Below are 20,090 nucleotides of genomic sequence, written 5' to 3'. Positions count from 1 at the left end.
AATATGTAAACTTTAATCGTCTATATTATAAAAAATTTCCATTGCTTCGCAATGTCGTGGATGAAAATCAATATAAAAACATTTGAAACATAAAATTTTGTCACACCACGAACATTTTATAAAGGAATTATATTGTCCACATTCGCATTTTTTATTAACAATAATAGGGGGAAAGCATATTTGATTTACATTTAAAAAGATGTTTCTATTGTCAGCTAACTTTGCAGCATACCATGCGTATTGAAGCATATTTTTAAATTTTGGTGCTGATAATAAATAATGAATTATTGATTGTATGCGAATTGCATCAGCACGAGTATTTAATTGTTTGCTTTCGTCGCTTGCAATGACATCTGGACAATTTTGTATTTTTTTAATTATAATTTTTACTTGTCTGTAAAAATATACATCACATGGCTGACAAATCGGAGTACATTTTGGTGGTATAATTTGCAAATTACATGTTGGTTTATTATTTTTGTTGCGGAATATTTCGTTATATGTTTGGATGTTTTTTTGTCCTCCCCAGGAATCAACAATAAATAAAAACAAATTATCCCGGACATACGGTTTAACAACATTTTTCAAATACTGTTCGTATAATGACGTTGTTAATTTGCCCGATTTGGAACATACAACGACAACATTTTTACATAATTTTAATAACTCATCTACATCTTTTTTTACACGTACTCCAAAATAATCAGAATATTCTTGCAAACAAACAAATACTTTATTTAATAACTTCCCGGATTTTGTCAGCGAATATTGGGCGGTGTACGAATGCGAAACTTTATTTAAATCGCCGATATACAATTGGCCTAATTTTTCTCCAGTATGCGTGTAAGTTCGCGACACATTAACTCTATACTCACATCCTGTTTGATCTGTATTAATTACAAAATCGGGGTCGTAATCCGGTGAAATTGCTTGAATTAATTTTTGAAACTGTTCCGCTGATTTTATCACAGCTTCTGGTTCAATTGCCTCTTTTTTAGAAATATACCGGACAACGCGACGATTCGATATCTTGTGATCGTGTAAAAAGTTGGTCAACCATGTGCTGGATGCTACGAAATGGAAAGCACTTATAGGTTCTTCGTTTTCCTTTTGTGCATTGTTATATTGTGCGGCTACAGCTATCGCCCATTGTTGCAGCAAACGTCGTGTAACTAATTGATTATTATTTCTTGCTTCTACAAAGCGATCGTACACATTAACTTTTATTGTATTTAATTTGTCTCTAAAAGTGCCACCTGACAAAACAGCTTTTTTATATTTTGCAACATCAGAGGCATGGTTTAAATACTTTTTAAAATGATGCTTTAATGTTTTAAAAGACCACTGTGGATGTTCTTCAGCTGTCATTACAATCTTCAATTTGACATTATATGGTACTATTTTATGCGCAGCAATTTTTTCCGGAGGTTCATAGTCTTCCAATTCATCGAGTATATTCTCACTCGTACTTGGCATATCTTCGCAGGTAACTACCTCTTGTCCTTCTTCTGTATAATATTCAATTTCGTCCATAATTTCATGCTCTCCCAACAGTTTAATAAATTTTTCAAAAAGTTTGCCGCCAACTAATTTGGCATTGTTCGAAAATTTGCGTGGGGCGTCAGCAAATATTAAATTAAAGCGTACAACAGTATCTACAAACAATTATTTAACATTATAATTTGAAATATACTGTGATGTTATAAAAGCAGATGTTTTTTTCAATTCTTCATTAATAATATATTTACCTCGAAAATATTCGATTGCATCCGTCAAATCTTCCTTTGAAATATCGCACTTTGCAAGTAGTTGCACATATTTAATAGTATTATCAGTAATATATGTTGTCTCCATTTTTACCGATGTTTCGTGCCACGCTCTCTTTCGAAATGCTGTTACGAAACTGGTGAGACACGTTATAACGTGTGAGAATGCCTTCGTGAAAACCGTTAAAAAGATCGAATAGAGGGGACAACAGTCCCTTCTACCTAACAAAGACTTTTCAAACGCTGGCAGGTATACTTGCCCGTCCTTTTCTCTCATCTCTACATATTTCACACACAATTTTAATACATATATAAAATATTCCACAATAAAGATAATAAACAAACATGTAATTTGCAAATTATACTGCCAAGATGTATATGTTAACCACGCAATGTTTATTTTTACATGGATTTTCATCCACGACATTGCGAAGCAATGGAAATTTTTTATAATATAGACGATTAAAGTTTACATATTTTATTTTGATATAAGTTGCATGAAAAAAATAATCAACTCACATGATTTGTGTTTTTTATTGCGTTCAAACATTTAAAAATGTACTTATTTTTATGTAAAAAAAATAAATAAATAAAAAATAATAAATAAATAATAATATAGTATTTTTTTAATGTCCAATATTGAAAAAAAAAAAAAAGGAAGCGAAGCAGTCGTCAGCGGGATTCGAACCTTCGCCGCCGGCGCAAAAAACAATGAACAAGAGCCTTAGTCTTCGCAGCCACGCCGCTCACTCGAAAAGGATCATAGTGTCCTTGCTTATGAGAAACGTAGCTGCGTGACTCTAACTTTGTCTCGTAATTTCTACTAAACAAAGGCCCATTGGCGCAAACGCCTTTAGGGTTTTCGTTAGCTAGCTACAAGCTATCGAACGCACCATGACTCGTTGGAAAAGCGATTTTCCAATTGGCGTCATCTCCTTGTCAGTATATAACGAACATACACAACACTTGTGCTTTGGTCTCTCTCGCTGATGAAAACGGCGTTTCCGCGCTGCATTGCTTTCCATCGATACTTCAAGTTACGGTAACTCGTTAAAGTATCATTCAACGAGTCGTGTCAATATCCTTCAACGAATTTCGCTGCATTGTATAGATATAACTGGAGTGGAGTCTCAATCGATAAATCCCGGATCGCGGCTCTGTGACGATTGTGAAGACGATTCAGTCATTCGTCGAACTGTCAGTTCTGCGCGGCGAGATTCGAGGGGTGCGCTTTATGCAATCTGGCGAACGCTTCAACTACTGATTCTCGCGCGAAATTAAACGCTATTAAACAATCGCAGTATTTTTCAAATTGCTAGAATATAATTTTTAATTTTAATGAGAATTTCTACTAGAAATGACGAAATCTTTGTCAATGAATTTTCGATGTAAATTTGATCGGTAAATCTTTATTCTTTGGTGGATAAAGATTCTGTCTTTTTTTTAAGTTTTGAATAAAAAAATAAATATAATATAAATATAATATATATATATATATATATATATATATATATAAATATAATATATATATTTTTTTATTGTGAAAACTTAAAAAAATATATACATATAAAACAAACGTATAAGGAAAATCTTTTTGGCTATCATGCCGTATCTACTTTTCTATATTATATTATACTATATCTTTTAGTAGTTTAATTTACTATTTAACTTGACATTAGATTGTTCATCGGCTTTCCCTGAACAATGTAATTACATTACTTTGCAGTGCCTTGTACGCGCGCAGAGTCGCCATCTCAACAAGAACGCCGCATGCAAGCGCATGATCTCGTGATTTCTTCGCGAACTTTGTTGACTGTCCAAGTGCTTTACATAACTTCTCTTCGTGACAATCGGCCGGGAAGCGTCCCCTTCCCGACGCAATTAAATTATAATATTAACAATAAGTGCGAGACCGTCGAGGCTTCCGGATCCGAAACGAATCGAGCGGCTTTCGACGGTGAGAGATTAATCTGCAAAAAGTTGCAGTGCTTATATCGTCTATGCTTTGTCTAAAACACGTCTCGTGGTTTGAAACTAAATCGAAATCTAAACATCGCGCCCTCGACATTGAACAGTTTTCTCAGATAAACCGGCTGTTTATCAACGTTGAGGCTTACCGCGTATTTTTATAAAATCTCATATCGATCGTTACGTTAAATTAAAAATAAACTCGACTCGCTTGTTATGTACTGTTTTCTTATTAAAGAATTTTCTAAAGGGTACGATTTTTATTTTTACTAGATTCTAGGATAGATTTCGATTTCGTTTCAAGCCCGCGTTTTATTACTCGAAAACCGCTCAGAAGAAAGACATCTTTGAGCTTGTTTCGTACAGCCTAGTGTCATTCGTTTTATATATAATAAAATATGAAGTACTATACATACTCAACATATACATATACATACTCAACATATACATATACATATATATATTGTACATATTTATGATCGTTACGGAATTACGTCCTCTTTGTTATTTCGATGTTGTGCTCTGTATGAAAAAGCAACGAAATTTCTAAAGATAATCCAAGACGCGTCACGGCATAGCAAAAGTGCCGCGTTCTATCTTTTTTAACTATCGTATTGTACAATGTATACATATATGTGACACTAACGTTGTTGCACTACGATGCATAAGGAAGAAAAACCATCTCTTTCTTTATCTCCTTATGCGCGAATTATAAATTTAAAACGAATTCCATGAAATTGATATATTTTCACAATTCAAAGTTAAAATTGATCTCCAACTTTATATTTAATAAATAATTGTACGAAGTGTATACTGCCTCAAATCTTGCGATCAAACGAAGAAATCATGTCTCTCTCTCCCACGGTAGAAAATTTATATCAATGAGAAATTTAATTTTCATTTTTCTGCGGTTTTCGCGGTTTCCGCGTTTTTGATTCGCGGTCTCAAACACTTTTGAGTGACGCGGAAAAATATAATTCGGTCAAAAGGAAATCCTGAAATAATTTTCAAATACTATTGAAAGAGAAAGATTAATAGACCTGTTTCTTTCAGCTGCAGTCTTTTATGCGTTTAACGCTAACTCGAAACAAATGTAGAACTTTTTAATAGTGAAAAAAGGAGGATAAACAGAAATGTGAAAAGGGCAGCTGAAAGGCCTGACCTAAATTACTCTGTGCAGTCTCTATTGTGAGCACGTCGCCCACCCGCAGGACGATAATAAAGCTAAATAGAAATGAAAATGGAATTTCTTATGTTTCTTAGAGCTTATTTTCTCTGTCTCTATTTGAATAAAGACTGTAGTTGGTAAGAAAAAAAATATTAACTGTTTAAATTTAAATATATGTAAGAAAAAAAAAAAAATTAAACAGATGTGCGCGAAATGTGTAAATTAAATTGATTACACTACGCGTAGAATTCGCTAATTTTGCGACGGTATACGTTTTTTATTATGGTACTTACAGTATTCTGTTCAGAGGTATCCTCTCAGAGTATCCTGTCGAGAGCATCAGCTGGTGCACCGTGGAAAATAGGTCGATGCGACGTAAAATTATTGCGCGTTGAATTTATTAGTCGTGCCAATATACGAATCTATGATACGTATCAAAGCGTTTTCTCGATTTTCTCTGTAAAATCCCCCTTCCGTCCCCCGCCCCCCCTCGTCTACGCTAAATATAATGCTTGTAAACGTTGTAACTACCATCACTCGATCGTCCCATTTCGCGGTATAAATTACTTTTCTTCCTTCCCAATAAAACACAAAAGAAGAAACAATAAAAGGACTGGAAAATTACTAGTTAGCGGCAATATCTTCTTAATTTTACTCATAATTTAATCCTATCTCTTTGTTCTTGGGATTTAATCTTAATGGCATGGTGTATTGGTAGTAACATTGTAGTTATAAACAATTGGAAATTACAAAGGGGGGTTCGATTTAGGCGTCGTAACCACAGGTAGTCAACCAGACCTTCTTCTTCCATCAATCTCATTTTACTTTCACAAAATTCACAGAATTCTAATTCGAAAATTATTTACAAAGATATTTAATATCATTTAACACTAACACCCCGCTACTTCTCTCTGATTGGTATAATCCTAAACGCGCTTAAGAGGCGGACTTGATTCTCTGTCGCGAAACAGCTGAATGTTATTTGAAAGTTGACAAAGTCCTGCTCTAAAACGCAGATAGAAAATTCTCAGATTTTTATTCATAGCCAGAAACATTCGGGTTCGCGGGAAGATTATTTATTTTCTTGACTGTTATTTCATTTCTCGAGTTTGTCCTAAATTATACTTGCGACTTCCAAAACCAGCGCTTATTAGGCCAAGCCATTGATGCTTATTTTTATATATTGTTTTCGAAAAATGCCATTATGAGATCTTGTCGAACGTTTTAAATCTAAGATGAACTAGGTCGAAATCTTCAAGCTTATCATCTTATTTCAAACGGTAACAATCGGGAGCTCGCCTTGAATGTCCCTCACAAATATAATTCGCAGAATACAAAGGACAAGTGTAATAATGATCCTTTGGATCCTCGGTGAATTAATTTTGAAAGCGCGAGCGTTTCTTTGGAAAAAAATACAATTTTCTCATAGATGCCATTTATTATCTCGTCGACGCAGGAGTGGTGAGTTTCTCGCGCAATTTTACATACCACCTGTCTGTCGCTCTAGAAAGTTAAAAGTCTTTACGGCAGGTGTTTTGTTTCCCTCGAATTTTTCGCTCGTCACATTTAAAGTGCTAAAACATGTCAACAGTGATATATTCTCCTTACACGATTATACACGATTTATACGCGGATCGTTTTGCGCATCCCACATTTTACGTGTCGCCATCCGCTTGTTTGACGTTTTCTCGCAAAAAACAAACGAGTCATGAGAAATTAATAGAAATTTAAATCTGCAAGATAAAATTTAATTTAATAATTGTAATAATTTTAATTTAATAATTTAGATAAATTATCAGAAATTAATTTGAAAACGTTATCTTTTTCTCTCTTTCTATATATAATATCTCTATCTCTGTACTTCTTTCAATTAAATAAAGAAAAATAAAAATTCTTTTGAATTATAATCTCGAGAATTAAATATTAAAAATGAGTTTCTATTAATTTCTCTTGATTTTTATTATGACTTTTTAAAAGTAGCACATGTCGATCGTATTTTTTCCGACTCCTTGCGTATCGATCGATCCTTCGAAAACATAGTATATGTAGTTGTACATATGTGTATACGCGAAAGAGAGAGTCCGTTTATTGCTATCTTACAAAAGATACTCTCTGATCTACATACGCATGTGTGTATGACATAGTGTATCTGTCAATCGATGCATGTTTCTTCGTGTACGCGTGATAATAAGGGCGAAAAATCGGCTGGAAATGGAAGTACGCAATTTCTGAAGAGATTTAGAAGTAAATCGCTTCTCTTTCTTTCTCTCTCTTTGAACAAAGAGATTTATTTTTGACATTTGCTTAGCTTCTCTTGCACTTAGGCCGATACCTACTTATATTTTTTTTCTTTATTTTTTTATTCAGTCTCTCGTCTCGTTCTCTCTCTCTCTCTCATTCTGTCTTTTTCTCGCGCAACCCTCTCGTTACATCCGGCGTGGTCGCTAATTGCACGAGCACATTGCAACTTATTCGAATTGTCACACAAGAATCAGATATCAAGAGCAAGGTTGTATAAAATACCTCCTGAACACGCGCAGGGAGAGACCTTCGTGTTTATATCGGGATCTATGCCATCGTACATAACGAAAGAGTTAGTAGAAAATTTCCTTAAGCTTTCTCGTGTACGTTGCACGTATCCAAGTGTTCTTGGTCTGGTAATAAACTCTCTCGGTGACTGTAGAAAAATAAATTATTACCGTATCGGCGATTTTGTGTTTCCTTTTATTTTGTCCACTTGCTTCTCTCTCTCTCTCTCTCTCTCTCTCTCTCTCTCTCTCTCTCTCTCTCTCTCTCTCTCTCTCTCTCTATTTTTTTTTTATACGACACACGTTTATAGTTCCTCGGATGTGTTTTTATTTTCTCTTTATTAAATTATATTTACTCTCTCTCTCTCTCTCTCTCTCTCTCTCTCTCTCTCTCTCTCTCTCTCTCTCTCTCTCTCTCTCTCTCTCTCTCTCTCTCTCTCTCTCTCTCTCTCTCTCTGATATATCTCTCGGCTGTGCGTTCTACAGATGACGTGTATCCGGAAGGTGAATAATTCTTGTTAAACTGTCACAAAAAATTTCGCTGACACTCTGATTCCGGGTCATCGAATAAACGATAAAATTATGCCGTGTATACGAAGATCGCCGATAACCAAAAGAGGTGAACGAGCAACCTTGTGCCCGTTTTGTTATCTCCATCTTTTCCCCAAGGTTTTCTCTCGCTTTCTCTCTCTTTCCGGCAGCGACAAAGTTATCATGGGTCAAATTCACTTCCGTTCGATACTTTGTTCCGTCGAACGGTTCTCCTCATGTCGTTCACCATCGATCGTCACTTTCAAAAGCACAATCGAGGCGAATGCGAGTTGTGAATCGGCCACGGAACTCGGCGAAGAGCTATTTCGAGGTACAGATGAGAGTTCTTTTTTTTTTAATTATTACCTGTACTAACAAAGATCCAAGATTAATCCTGATATTGTGACAGAATCGGGCAAGTTGGTTTTTTTTTTTCTTTTGCGTATAATTTGGAGAAAGAAGTTAGGTCTGCGAGATTTATCGCACACAAAGTGATTACTTTTCTACGTTATCCTGATTCTCGATGCTCCATCCGATAGACACATCCGCTATTATATTACATCTGTTAACAATATTACATCTTTGTTTCCTTACCTATGGATCTGTTGCTATTTACACGGCGACATCAAAATATCGTTTCATTCGGTCTGTAGTATTATGTCTCTACTAAAACCTATTACTTTTTGGTTTCTTTTTTTCAAATATACCCTGTACGCGAGTTCGACACACCCTCACGAAACGTATGCACGTACGCATGATCTCCGTTTGTACGCGTGCGTGCGAACGTTATGATATAACGAGTAACCAACGTGACTGTGTGTGTGTGTGTGTGTGTGTGTGTATGTGTGTATATATGTGTATGTGTATCCTCTCCCTTCACATTAATCGATGGATGATATGGCGACGTACAATGACACTTGAGGACAGTTGTAAATGATCTAGCCATCGATCTTATCAGATTCAATCCTTCCTTCCGCGTACAATATCCTTCCTCTGAGAGACACGAGAAAATGCTAACATTTAGAGAGTTCTCTACGACAATACATTTAGCTCGCCGAACGTCCTTGAAGAAAATTTTATTCGGCGTATAGAGATGTCGTCTAAGTTACAACTCGTCTCTCTTCTCGTTCGTTGTCCCCGCGAACGAATATCAGATTGAACGCTAGACTTTTCTTTCAAGCATCCAATCTCTGATACATCTCGAGGAAAACTGTAATGGGACTTTTTTCCAATCGTCCAACTTGATACCTCCCGTCGAGGTTTGCAACGATCCCTCGTTTGAGTTAGAGCCTTCATTATATTATTGATAGATTATCGGATGAGTGGGTTCAACGGGCAAATCGCTGTCCAGGTCCAGAAAGACGCCATCCTTGGAGACGAGGTAATGTGTCAAGAGCTGTCCCTTGCCCTTGACGAACACGAGACCTCGCTGTTCGAATCCGAAACCGAATGGCTCCAATATCTTTCGCGTTTCGTCAGTAACCTGCAGTTTTTTTTTTTATTTTTAGATTCCCTTCCATAAAATAATATTCATATTCAAAGATTATTTTCGACAAAGACATAGGAAAGAAATTAAATTACATAATATCATCGATATATCTTTACGGTACCTGAATACAGCCGACCTTCCCTGTGCTCTCCATCCTCGATGCGACATTGACGGTGTTGCCCCAAATGTCATAATGAGGCTTCCGCGCCCCGATGACACCGGCAGTTACCGGTCCATGATTGATGCCCATTTTCAGAACAAAGTGATTGAAGCTTTGCTCATTGATACTCGACAGAGCCTTCTTAAGCTCCAGAGCGAACTCCACGAGGGTGACGAGATGGTCCCACCGGGGACCGTTCTCCGATTGCGTCGACTCGGTTATCCCCGAGGCGGCCATGTAGGTCGAGCCTATCGTCTTAATCTTGATGATGTTCTTAAATTTCTTCTGATCAAGTATCTAACGAGAGTAAGAGAATATTGAAAGAAATTTAAATATTTATTGAAATTGAAGCAATCTGTGAAAATTGTTAAATATATATTTGCGGAGATATTTTGTCTTAATAAAATTAAATAAAATATTTAATAATATCTTACATTAAATACTTTACTTATTTTTTTATATTAAATATTTTATAAAATATTTAAAGCAGTAGATTCTTTTTTCGAAGAGAGAAGAGCGTCGCGTAGCCTTGCATGATAAACGGGGATGAAACTTACAGCGTCGAAGTCGGAGATGACCTCGTTCAGGAACCTGAGACACTCGAGGCCTTGATTGTTGATGCTCTCCTCGCTGTAAAAGTCCGCGAAATTCGGCATGCTGGCGAACAGCACGCCCACCTCGGCGTAGCTCTGGCTGTAGAGATCGTCGTGGTGTCTCGCGCGCGACAGGAAATAAGCGGCCACATGGGGCGGCAGGATGTTGTATATCAGCGCGTCGTTTCTCCTCTTCATGTCCGCCGCTCGTTCTCTCTGCGCGATTACTTCTCGTCCCCGCAGATATAGCTTTCTTCGCGCCTTTTCAGCCTGCGCACACGTGACAATTGTGACAAATTCGTTTAAACTGTCGTTTAAAACTTTTTACGCGACTGAATAATGTTTTTTAATTAAAGAAAGATTTGGCGAATTGGAACTTGGCGCTTAAATTAAATTCAATATATTATAAAACAGCTGATAATAATAATAAAATTATGTAAGAGCACTCTCTCTTTATCCGAATTGTCCTACAGTCCCTCGTTTCGTAGAGTGCAGGGACTTGTATTTCCGTGACGGCGAAGAGGAAATGTCTCGTTGGAACGAAAGTTCGACGTAAAATTGCTTTCGCCTATCTCGGCGCTTTCAGCAACGAGCGGATGGAGGAAGATCACGCTGGGTGGGTCGAGTGTCATTCAACGTACACCGTGAAAAGCCCACTCGAAAATCGCAAATTATTCGAGGTCCAATTTCTCGATTGAGCCTGGCCGTTGTCGCCGCTGTCCGCAAACGAATTATATTTCTATTCCACATACTCGATATATCCGATTGCCGAGTTATTTCGGAATAGCAATAGCAATTTCATCTCATTTTTCCGGCGTGCGAAATAAAGCGCGATCGCAATAATACACGAGAAATAAGAATAATTTTGTCTCGAAATATTAAAAATAATAGAGCTGTATATATGTATGATCATTAAAGATACAGCGACGTTGCCAATTTATGCGAATAATAATATTTCAAGACATTCGATCCCGCTCTTCATACCTGATTCTTCAACGCGACGCTTGGTTCTCTCGCGAATTGGATCGTCGACACGATTTTATAAACCCTGGGAAAATTGATTGTTCTTTTATCGACATGCCTGTCGATGTCCTCGAAGGAAGGGATCATTTTCGCGAGCCGTTACATTCCCGCCGTAACTATAACGCACGACAAGTCGATTTACGCGAATGTAAAGCGACCATAGAACGTATCTACCCTATTAAAGTTTGCAGTAATCGACAACAGTCGTGTCAGATTTTTTCGAACACGCGGAAATTCACGTCGTCATTCGAAATCGCGTACTCGTTATTAATCCATCATGCCGAAACTAACGTAGAACGGATGAAAAAGAATCCAAGAAAAAAATCTACAAAAAAATATCCAAGGTCTTTCTAAAAAGAAAAATATACTTTTTCTTCAAAAAAGCACTTACGTATCTCGCTACGATGATTAGGGCGGTCGCGACGATGAACAGGGTAGCCGCCAATGAATATTTCAGGGGAAAGGGCACTGGTCGTCCAGACGATGCCACGTCCTCCCTGTCGAGGCTCGAGGCAAGGAACAGAACGTTGATGCAGGATTGCGTGCCGGCAAGGAAGTACATCAGGCACGCCTTGGTCAGGTAACAGAGGTAGGTCGGCATCGAGATGGCGATCAACGCGAGGACGCCGATGTACGAGTAATACGAAGGATACGGACATCGCGAGGACCAGCTTAGCGAGGTGTTTCTTGGCGGCTCGACGTCGTCGATGATCGCACAGTTGGTCTACAAACGGCAAGATTAATGTACAATTGTTCGCAAGACTTGTATTAGAAATTTAAGTATTTGTTTTGAGATATTAAAATATAAATAATGACGAAATATTTAATGTCGAATGCTATAATCTTGTTTCAGCCTTTTGAACCGAGTCATGTTCTATATGAAATATGTTATAATTATATTAAAAGTAGAAATATTTCTTATATAGTATTTAAAATAGAATACAATGCGGAATATTATAATCTCTGGAAATGACTACATGTGTAACGTAAAATTTCTGCTAATGAATACTCTCTCGTGCAATCAGCAACGAGTGTCGATCGCGAGACCAGCTGTCCGAGTACTTACCATGTCCAATAGCAGAAAAATTATAAGGGAGAAGGTCATTAGAAGCGCGAGAGTGCTTCTGAGCCACGTCGCCCTGACGGCGCTGGCCAGACAGGTGGCCCCGGCTAGCACGATGCCGAAGAGGGCGACCACCCCGGCACCACCCCACGTGAACGGTCCCCAGGGTTGCAGCCTCCAGGCCGGGGCCGCGCACATTGTCACCAAAGGCCCGCCGAGGAGCGACAGCGGCGAGAAGGCCTCCAACGCTTCGTCGAACGCCGTCTCCACTCCTGGATCCTTGAACCGTAGGGTCAACCAGGAGACGTGACCTTTCAGGTCGGTAGCACCACCTACGAGCGTTCATGCGCTGACGTCACATTTAAAGCTCGAGTCGTTGATGGGACGGCCGGATGTCCGGCGATTAGCCCCTGTGCACTATCATCCGATTGATCCCAGGCTCGTCGAGATTAATTCTCGTTTCGACTTACATCCGAAAAATCTGATTTCTACGAATTTTAAAAAAATACTCTTTCTTTTCAAGATAAAATTATTTTCGAATGTGTTTAGATGATTTCTTTATAGTTGACACGTTTCGCTCGAGCGCTCGTGTCGATTGTAATCAGTATCCGCATCGATAATTGTAACATCTGATGAAAGCAGGCAAACGCATGCGCGAATTTTGAAGCCGCTTACCGAGTTCGAACGAGAAACCATGCTTTCGGATTTAATCCCTTCCAAATTAATTTGACCGAATTTTTTCCACTTAATCGCGTCGCGCGCGACTCTGATTGAAAGTGTATTGGGGGGCTAATTTTTACCTCTACTGTCGAGCTTTTTTCTCAAACGTTGTTGAAATTCCTCGGAGTCCTCTTTGCTATTGTCACCCTTGTCCGCGTTCTCCATCATCCTTTGCGAGTTCTCCGCGTCCGCCAGCGACGCGAGGCTCTTCGTCACTGCCGGCTTAAATGGCTTCAAGGCTCTCACTATAAAGTAAGTGACAAGGCCGGCCTTTTGGAGTGCCTCCTCCCGGTCCTCCCCGTGCGCCGGCTCGACCTCGAATTCTCCATTTAGGAAGCTCAACGTCGCGTTCGAGATGTGTACCCTCCTTCAAGCATTTATTTATTTACGCTTTCGATATGTAAGCGCGACTTCGATACAAAAAAAATGGAAGCTAACATATAACATCTCTCTCGTTAAAGTGCGAGCTTCCGTTGGAATAGAAACGCACTTGACACTGTTAACTGTGAGAAGTGAGAGAATTTAGAAATTTAAGCACTTCTTACCCAGCCCTTCCGCTGCTCTCCATCTTATTCGCCAGCTCGACGTCCTTGCTGTAAACGTCAAACTGCCACTGTCTCTGGCCAAGGACCCCGGCGAGAACCGCTCCCGTATGAATGCCCACCCTCATGTCGACGGAGCTGTTTGTCGTTTGTTGAATGTACTTGATCGCCTCCACCATGGACAGACCCATGTATACGCAGAGGACCGCGTGGTCTGGCCTTTCCACGGGTGCACCACTTATGCAGTAGTAACAATCCCCCAGGATCTTGATACGCATTTGCTCGTATCTATAAGATTTCATATAGATCGCTGTACAATTATGTATATCGTAAGAATATTCCTACGGAAAGAAAAGGTATCCTTCAGCTAAGAAAATTCGCTCGATACGAACAAAAAAGAAGCGCGACGATGGATAATAACATAAGCTGCAAAGTACATTTGCAGACAGCGACGGAAAACGTCCCCGGGGATATCGATTGCCGGTGTCCTCCAAGGACCTCCCCCTGCGACAGGATTTACTTGGTCGAGGAGAGAATCAGCAGGGAATTTCCCCGGAATGGAATCAATCGTCGTCGCGCCGATCGCATGCAATTTTCGTCATCCCCGGGCGGAAATGGAACGCGAGAGTTACGGAATTCTATCAATTCCACTGACTCATTTTACGATTAGCATTTGATGGCACGCGAAGCCTCGCTTAATACATGTATACATTGGGTAATAGAATCATAAATAACTTTCTTACGCGCGACAAGGTAGATATCGATGTGTTTTCTTTCTCTCTTTTTTTTTTTAATACATACTTCAATTTCGTTAATGAATATATAATTCAATTCACCTCCCCGTGAATAATTTAAAGATGAATTACTAGCGGAATTGAGACGTATGGTTTTCCGATACAGATCTACTACCTACGTTAGGAATAGCGTTTCTCAACTTGTGTGTGTGATGTACTTTTCTCGTAAAATCGATAAAGACTGAAGCGAGAGACGCATAAGAATGTAATAAAAGTGAGACGTAATTGTTAAATTTGATAGTAGTACATTAAACATGCACATTTTCTTGACTTGACGCGAAAGATAAATTGTCCAATTAATAATATAATTTTTAATGAGAATTTGAAGAATAAATACCGTTCGCTCAGCTGATCGAATCGCGCGAATAGCTCGTTGAGTATCTTGACGAGCTCGCTCGCGCTGTAGGTCGACGAGATCGCGGTGAAGCCGACTATGTCGGCGTAAAGTATCGACACGTTCTCGTGCCTGGACATGTAGATCTTCTTGAATTGCGTGTCGAGGGACGCGCCGAGGTCCTGCCGCATCTTGACCGCGACGTGCTCCGGTAAAACGCTTAGCAGCAGCCGTTCCTGCTCCGCGCTCTGCTCCTCGATCATAAGCTGGACCTCCAGGCTCTGCCTGGTCTCCAGGAACGCCCGACGCTGCTGGAACTCGGCTAGGCAGTAGCTGCAAGCACCCAAAATAGCGGCGCCGGCAAAGAGTGTCACCGTCAGGATCTACAGGACGTTTTTACGGATGCTGAATTTATGAGCGTGTCCGATTATGCGAGGGCGAAATTGGTCGCGACGCGAGAATCGACGGCGAGATCATTAGGAGCCTTTATTAAAATTTAATTATAAATATAGTCGTGTCGCGAACTAGGTAAAACAATTATCGTTTTTTATATTAAACGCTAAATATTTTCCGAGTATTTTTTCCGAGTATGTATTATATACATACATATAGGGATAATCTTTTTAATATTCTTATGTTTTATCAGAGAAACTAAAAATGAAATGGAAATAAGAGAGTCATCATCTATCTGAGAGGATGAGAATAGCAGCTTCGCGTTTTTTCCGTCAATAACAAATACAGCCGATATCTCGATCGCACAAGGTCACTTTTCCGGATGACATTCCATCGTGTCGAGTGGGTCCGCTATTCTCATCGAAAAAGCATCGAGCGTCGCGTATATCGAAAGGCAACCTCTCGCATCGTTGCCCAGCGCCGTTCTCTCACACTCTCTCTCTCTCTCGCTACTCTTTCTCTCTTTCACACCATTTCGCTCTCATTACATCGCGTTTCTATCTTCGTCGCGCTCTCTATTTTAAACTATCATTGACCAAACTCTACTCGAGTGTTACTAACGACGAGAGCACCACGTGCTTGCCACGTCCGCTTCCAGCTTTCGCTTTCACACGATATATCCGCTGCCAAAAGTTTCGCACGCCTCGGTCGATGCACCTGTTTACTATACCATAGTGCCGTACTAGATTACTAGATCAATGAAGATCTATTATCCGTTAAAATTTCCTGTACCGACAAACCCGCGTGTGAGTTATTCAATATTGTATTTCGTAGTCAAACGTGTGTGTATTGGAAAAATACATCGAAGACATTTTTATTTCCTTCCGAGAATCGAGATTTTTATAAATAAACGAAAAATGAAGAAAACACACGATGTTTCGTGTAAGACAATCTCGGATTCTGAAGCCTCTGAGTACGAACTCTTCGTGTAATTCAATAATCGTGCTATTCTCTTCGCGATCAAATAGAAAATTGCGAGAGAAAATACCTCGTAAGAGCGCGAGATGTGAAAAATGAAACGATCGTCTTTCTAGGTCTTCTCGGCTTCTTGAAGATCCTTCTTTCGCTGGACTCGCGTCACGTGCATTTTGAAGCCGCAAATAAACTCCGTGAGACCGTAGTTTGTCGTATTGAATACGATGCTCGCGGAACAAAGATATATGAATTCAACTTTGCGATACACGTTGCGTTGCTATATTATCGCTTCAGGAATGATATTACTTCGCGTACCAGGATCGATAAGACAAGCCTATACGTGCCGAGTATAGTGCGTTCTAGGTATCAATTTTTATGGGTTGTCAATAATTTCACAATTTTATTTATGGTAAAATGCATAATATTATATATTGTATACGCGATAAATTAATATAAATCTCTGATAAATTAATACCAATAGCGCGAGAGAATTTTATCGATTCCTTAATAATAAAATAAATATTTTAAATAGATATACGACGAGATTAGAATATAAAGTGAATAAATAAATCGATAATTCTTTTCACACTTAATAATTATATCTTTACTTAAAAAGAAAAGATTAAGTAGGTCAATTAAATCATCGCGAATTACTGGATGATTGGATGATTGGATGGCAAGAAAAATCGCGGGGAAAGATTCATTTGCAGCGTCACCTTGATCTCCAGTGCGATGCATGTATTGATGCGATAAACGTAGCGTAGCTCGGTTGCAGTCACCGTCAACGTGCAGAAGTGTCTAAGGTCAAGAGTTATAACCAGAAATAGTATATAATTTGCAATTAATAGTCTCTTCTAAATATGTCGTTCGCGTAGCCTACTCGTTTCACAGACCTCTCTCGTTTTTTAATAAAACGAATGCATCGCGATATCTTTGTGCACGTGTGTGTATTTAATATTTTTTCTTTACATATCGATTTTATGCAGATCTTGAAGAGATATTTAAGGAGACGGAGAGAGATTTTACATCGCGATATTTTATCGCCTCGTTTCTGTGCAAGAGGGAATTTTGTAAAAAAAAATGCGACCTCAAATGTCTACAATATTTTCTCTTTTTTTTTCGCAACCGTATATCATCGCGTATTCGCATAAAAGTAGCGGCGATACGCCTCGTTGAGCCTTGGATCGATGTTGGTACACGCGCCGTCGGTCCACGGTTGGCAGAATTAGTTTGTTGATGTCAGCGTCGGCGACATCATTGTTTTCATCCTCTGTGTGAATCGCGTTTCATTCAAATCGCAATTAATACGGTTGCTTCGATTTTTCACACTTCGTCACGCGCGATTGTGACTTCAAAACGGCTCCTGTATCTCGCGGAGAGAGAGAGAGAGAGCTTAGAGAGAATATGTGTGTGTGCGTACTCGATTTTTTATTGTCCCTTCGATCATCATTTCCTCTCTCTTTTTTTTTTTCTTTTGTCGAGACAGCACGGTATCTGCGCTCTAAACACGCTGCTTTATCGCCGTTTTTAGGCCTGATTGAAGGGACTTGACTCATTAAATATAGAACGCGGTGTATATGAGTATTTACGTTATTTTTAATAATCCTATAGAGGGGTGCTATAAATGGAAGAGGAGGTCATGTGATGAATTACGCGAGCTTTAGCAGGATCATCTCTCGCATCGATTAAAACCGACGAGTGCGTTTCGCACGCGTTCGCGAATGAAAAGAAGAAGAAGAAGAAGACTCGCCTCCGTCAACGGTGCTTGAACCTTGACGACCTCGCCGCGCGATTCTCTCGAGCACCATCTCGAGCAGAGGGGAAGAGAGATAGAGAGGGATGGTCCTCGATCCAATTCCAACCCTCTCTTAATGATCCGCCGACCTGGAGAACCCAATCACGGGATTCCCGATCGACGAATGTGCGGGACGAGATGTTTACGCGATTACCTACCAAAACGTCGATGGGCTGCGTCTTGAGGTCCTCCAACGTCGTGCTGGAGAGGCCGATCACGGCGAAGAAGTAGATGAGAACGCTGCTGATGGCGAGCAACGTGCAGCGGCACAGCTTGAGCGGCAAGCTGGCGAACAGCAGGTATAGCAATAGCAACATCCAGCCTAGGCCGTCCCTCGGCGTGACCTTGGTGGACTTGAGGAACAGCTGTGCAGGCAGGTGGACGATCCACATCTGTCCGACTATGCACGGTACCACCGACCAGAGCGAGTTTCTCGCCTTGGTGCCGCGCTCGGCCCATATCAGCAGGCCGATGTTCAGGCTAAGGAAGACGGCGGTGACGGTACGCGCCAGCAGCTCGATATCCGGCGTCGAGACCGCGTAGACGCCATACAGGATCGCCGACATCAGGAAACACGTGAGACCGCCGCGACGCTGTTGTAAGGACGAGGCGCGGTACAGCTTCTCGAGTCGGGCGCTGCTGAAGCTCGTTTTGAACAGATTCGACGGTCTGCCGCAGTTAAGGTAAGATTCCTCGTTCGTCGTCGTCTCCTGTCGCTGCGACATGGCGCCGATGTTACAGTCGTCGTCGTCGTCGTCGTCGTCGTCTTCGTCTTGTCTTCCGTTAAAACGGAATGCGCCACGCAACGATCTACCACAATCTACCGCATCTCCGCGTTCGCCGCTTTCTCCTCTACAGGGAAGATCGACCGATCATCACGGCACGATCATCCTCGTTACCATCTTCTCGTGGACACATATCCCCTATCGGACTTGCCAGAGATCCCCGAGCGATCCCACTTATTCCAATCTCCAAGTCTCGTCTCAACAGACCCGCGAGTCCTGAACGCGGAATCCGCGTTCAGGATCCCCGAGCTCGCTGACGCGGAGGCTGCTTATCCGGAGGATGCGATACGCGTATTCACCCTGGAGTATTCACACACACGCACCCTCGCGCACACGCGCGCGCGCGCGCGCGTCGAGAGCCGGACGAGCTTCTCTCAGGACGCAGCACCCGCACCCGCGTGTCGGGTGCTCCAGCCAGCCGGGTTGCTACTACCGGTGGACAGCTACTACCTCTTCTGCACGGCCTACCTTCTCCACGGTCGCGTATATACATCGTCGCCGATATACTCCACGTCACCCTCCCTGGCGCCGCCACTCTACCCCGTCTATTTATCTCCGTCTGTCGCGTCGGGTTCGCCGCCGCGCTCTCCTTCTCCTCGTCAGCCACCACGTCCAGGCGTGCGCCCTGCGATCCTGAGGCCGCCACACGACCCTCCGACCCGGGTCGATATCAACCAACACAAACCCCAGCAGTTGATGCCAGGCTCTACCTGTGCGCCTCCTTCTACTGTGCGCGGTCCTATCGTATACGGTATATATATCGAAGACCTAATCTGCGCCCCGCGCGCGCGGACTCACCTTCCGTGGATTTCATCCCGAGTTAGTCCCGGAGCGGGTCGCGCTTTTATTTTAGGATAGGCGAGCGTAATCGGCTCGTGGGAATCCCTCAGGCGCGTTGACTATGTATATACAGGGTGAGTTTGGAAATTGGCATTTCTGACAAATCCTGAGATAAGGATTTTATATAAAAATGTTTCAGATCAAAGTCGCTTGATTTCGAGAAGGACGTTCTGTAATCGGCATGATTTTGTTTTAGACGGAGCTGCTTTCCAGATTTCGAGGATTTTCTTTTTTTATTTTCTTAATTTTTTTATTTTATTTTTTTTTATCTTTAATGAAACACTCCGTATTTTCTTAAGAAAGTTGATTTTCCTCATTATTTTAGGTATAAAAATATTAAGGTATAATAATAAAAAAATCAATACTTCGCGAGGTAATTTATTTTGTCATATTGTAACATAAATATCTTATAAAGTGTAAGTAAACAACTGTATTCACTAAATAATTTTTTTCAATAAAATATTTATTAAGTTTTGCACAAAATAATAAATAAAATCGATTGGTAACACTATTTTTACAAATGCGGCATTATATCTGTAAGATGTAGTGACATATTCTATTTTAAGTGCAACTATATATGTTTTCTATCAAATAATTTATTTCATTATTCTTTGTGTAATAGT

At 40.4% G+C, this 20,090-nt stretch overlaps 2 protein-coding genes across 2 annotated transcripts; both read right to left on the bottom strand.

The window, feature by feature from the left end:
* Window positions 1-12: 12 nt before the first annotated feature.
* LOC145938156 (uncharacterized) lies at window positions 13-2,021 on the bottom strand. The gene is made up of 2 exons (XM_083041571.1): window positions 1,749-2,021; window positions 13-1,655 (listed from the first exon to the last, which is right to left on the bottom strand). Exons 1-2 carry the CDS (start codon window positions 1,852-1,854, stop codon window positions 13-15), a joined length of 1,749 nt encoding a protein of 582 aa, XP_082897697.1. The 5' UTR covers window positions 1,855-2,021.
* A 3,680-nt stretch (window positions 2,022-5,701) lies between these two features.
* Window positions 5,702-19,772, bottom strand: Ac3 (adenylate cyclase 3). The gene is made up of 9 exons (XM_083042592.1): window positions 18,001-19,772; window positions 14,683-15,062; window positions 13,555-13,839; window positions 13,090-13,376; window positions 12,293-12,621; window positions 11,618-11,950; window positions 10,168-10,473; window positions 9,572-9,907; window positions 5,702-9,444 (listed from the first exon to the last, which is right to left on the bottom strand). The coding sequence occupies exons 1-9, from the start codon at window positions 18,565-18,567 to the stop codon at window positions 9,262-9,264; spliced, it is 3,006 nt and encodes a 1,001-aa protein (XP_082898718.1). The 5' UTR covers window positions 18,568-19,772; the 3' UTR covers window positions 5,702-9,261.
* Window positions 19,773-20,090: the final 318 nt, after the last annotated feature.

Source organism: Prenolepis imparis, unplaced genomic scaffold, assembly GCF_030444845.1.
Source record: "Prenolepis imparis isolate NDT839.2.m4 unplaced genomic scaffold, iyPreImpa1.0 SCAF_7, whole genome shotgun sequence".
Taxonomy (NCBI): domain Eukaryota; kingdom Metazoa; phylum Arthropoda; class Insecta; order Hymenoptera; family Formicidae; genus Prenolepis; species Prenolepis imparis.
Note: the sequence above shows the minus strand (reverse complement) of the source record. Positions and strands in the feature narration are given on the sequence as shown.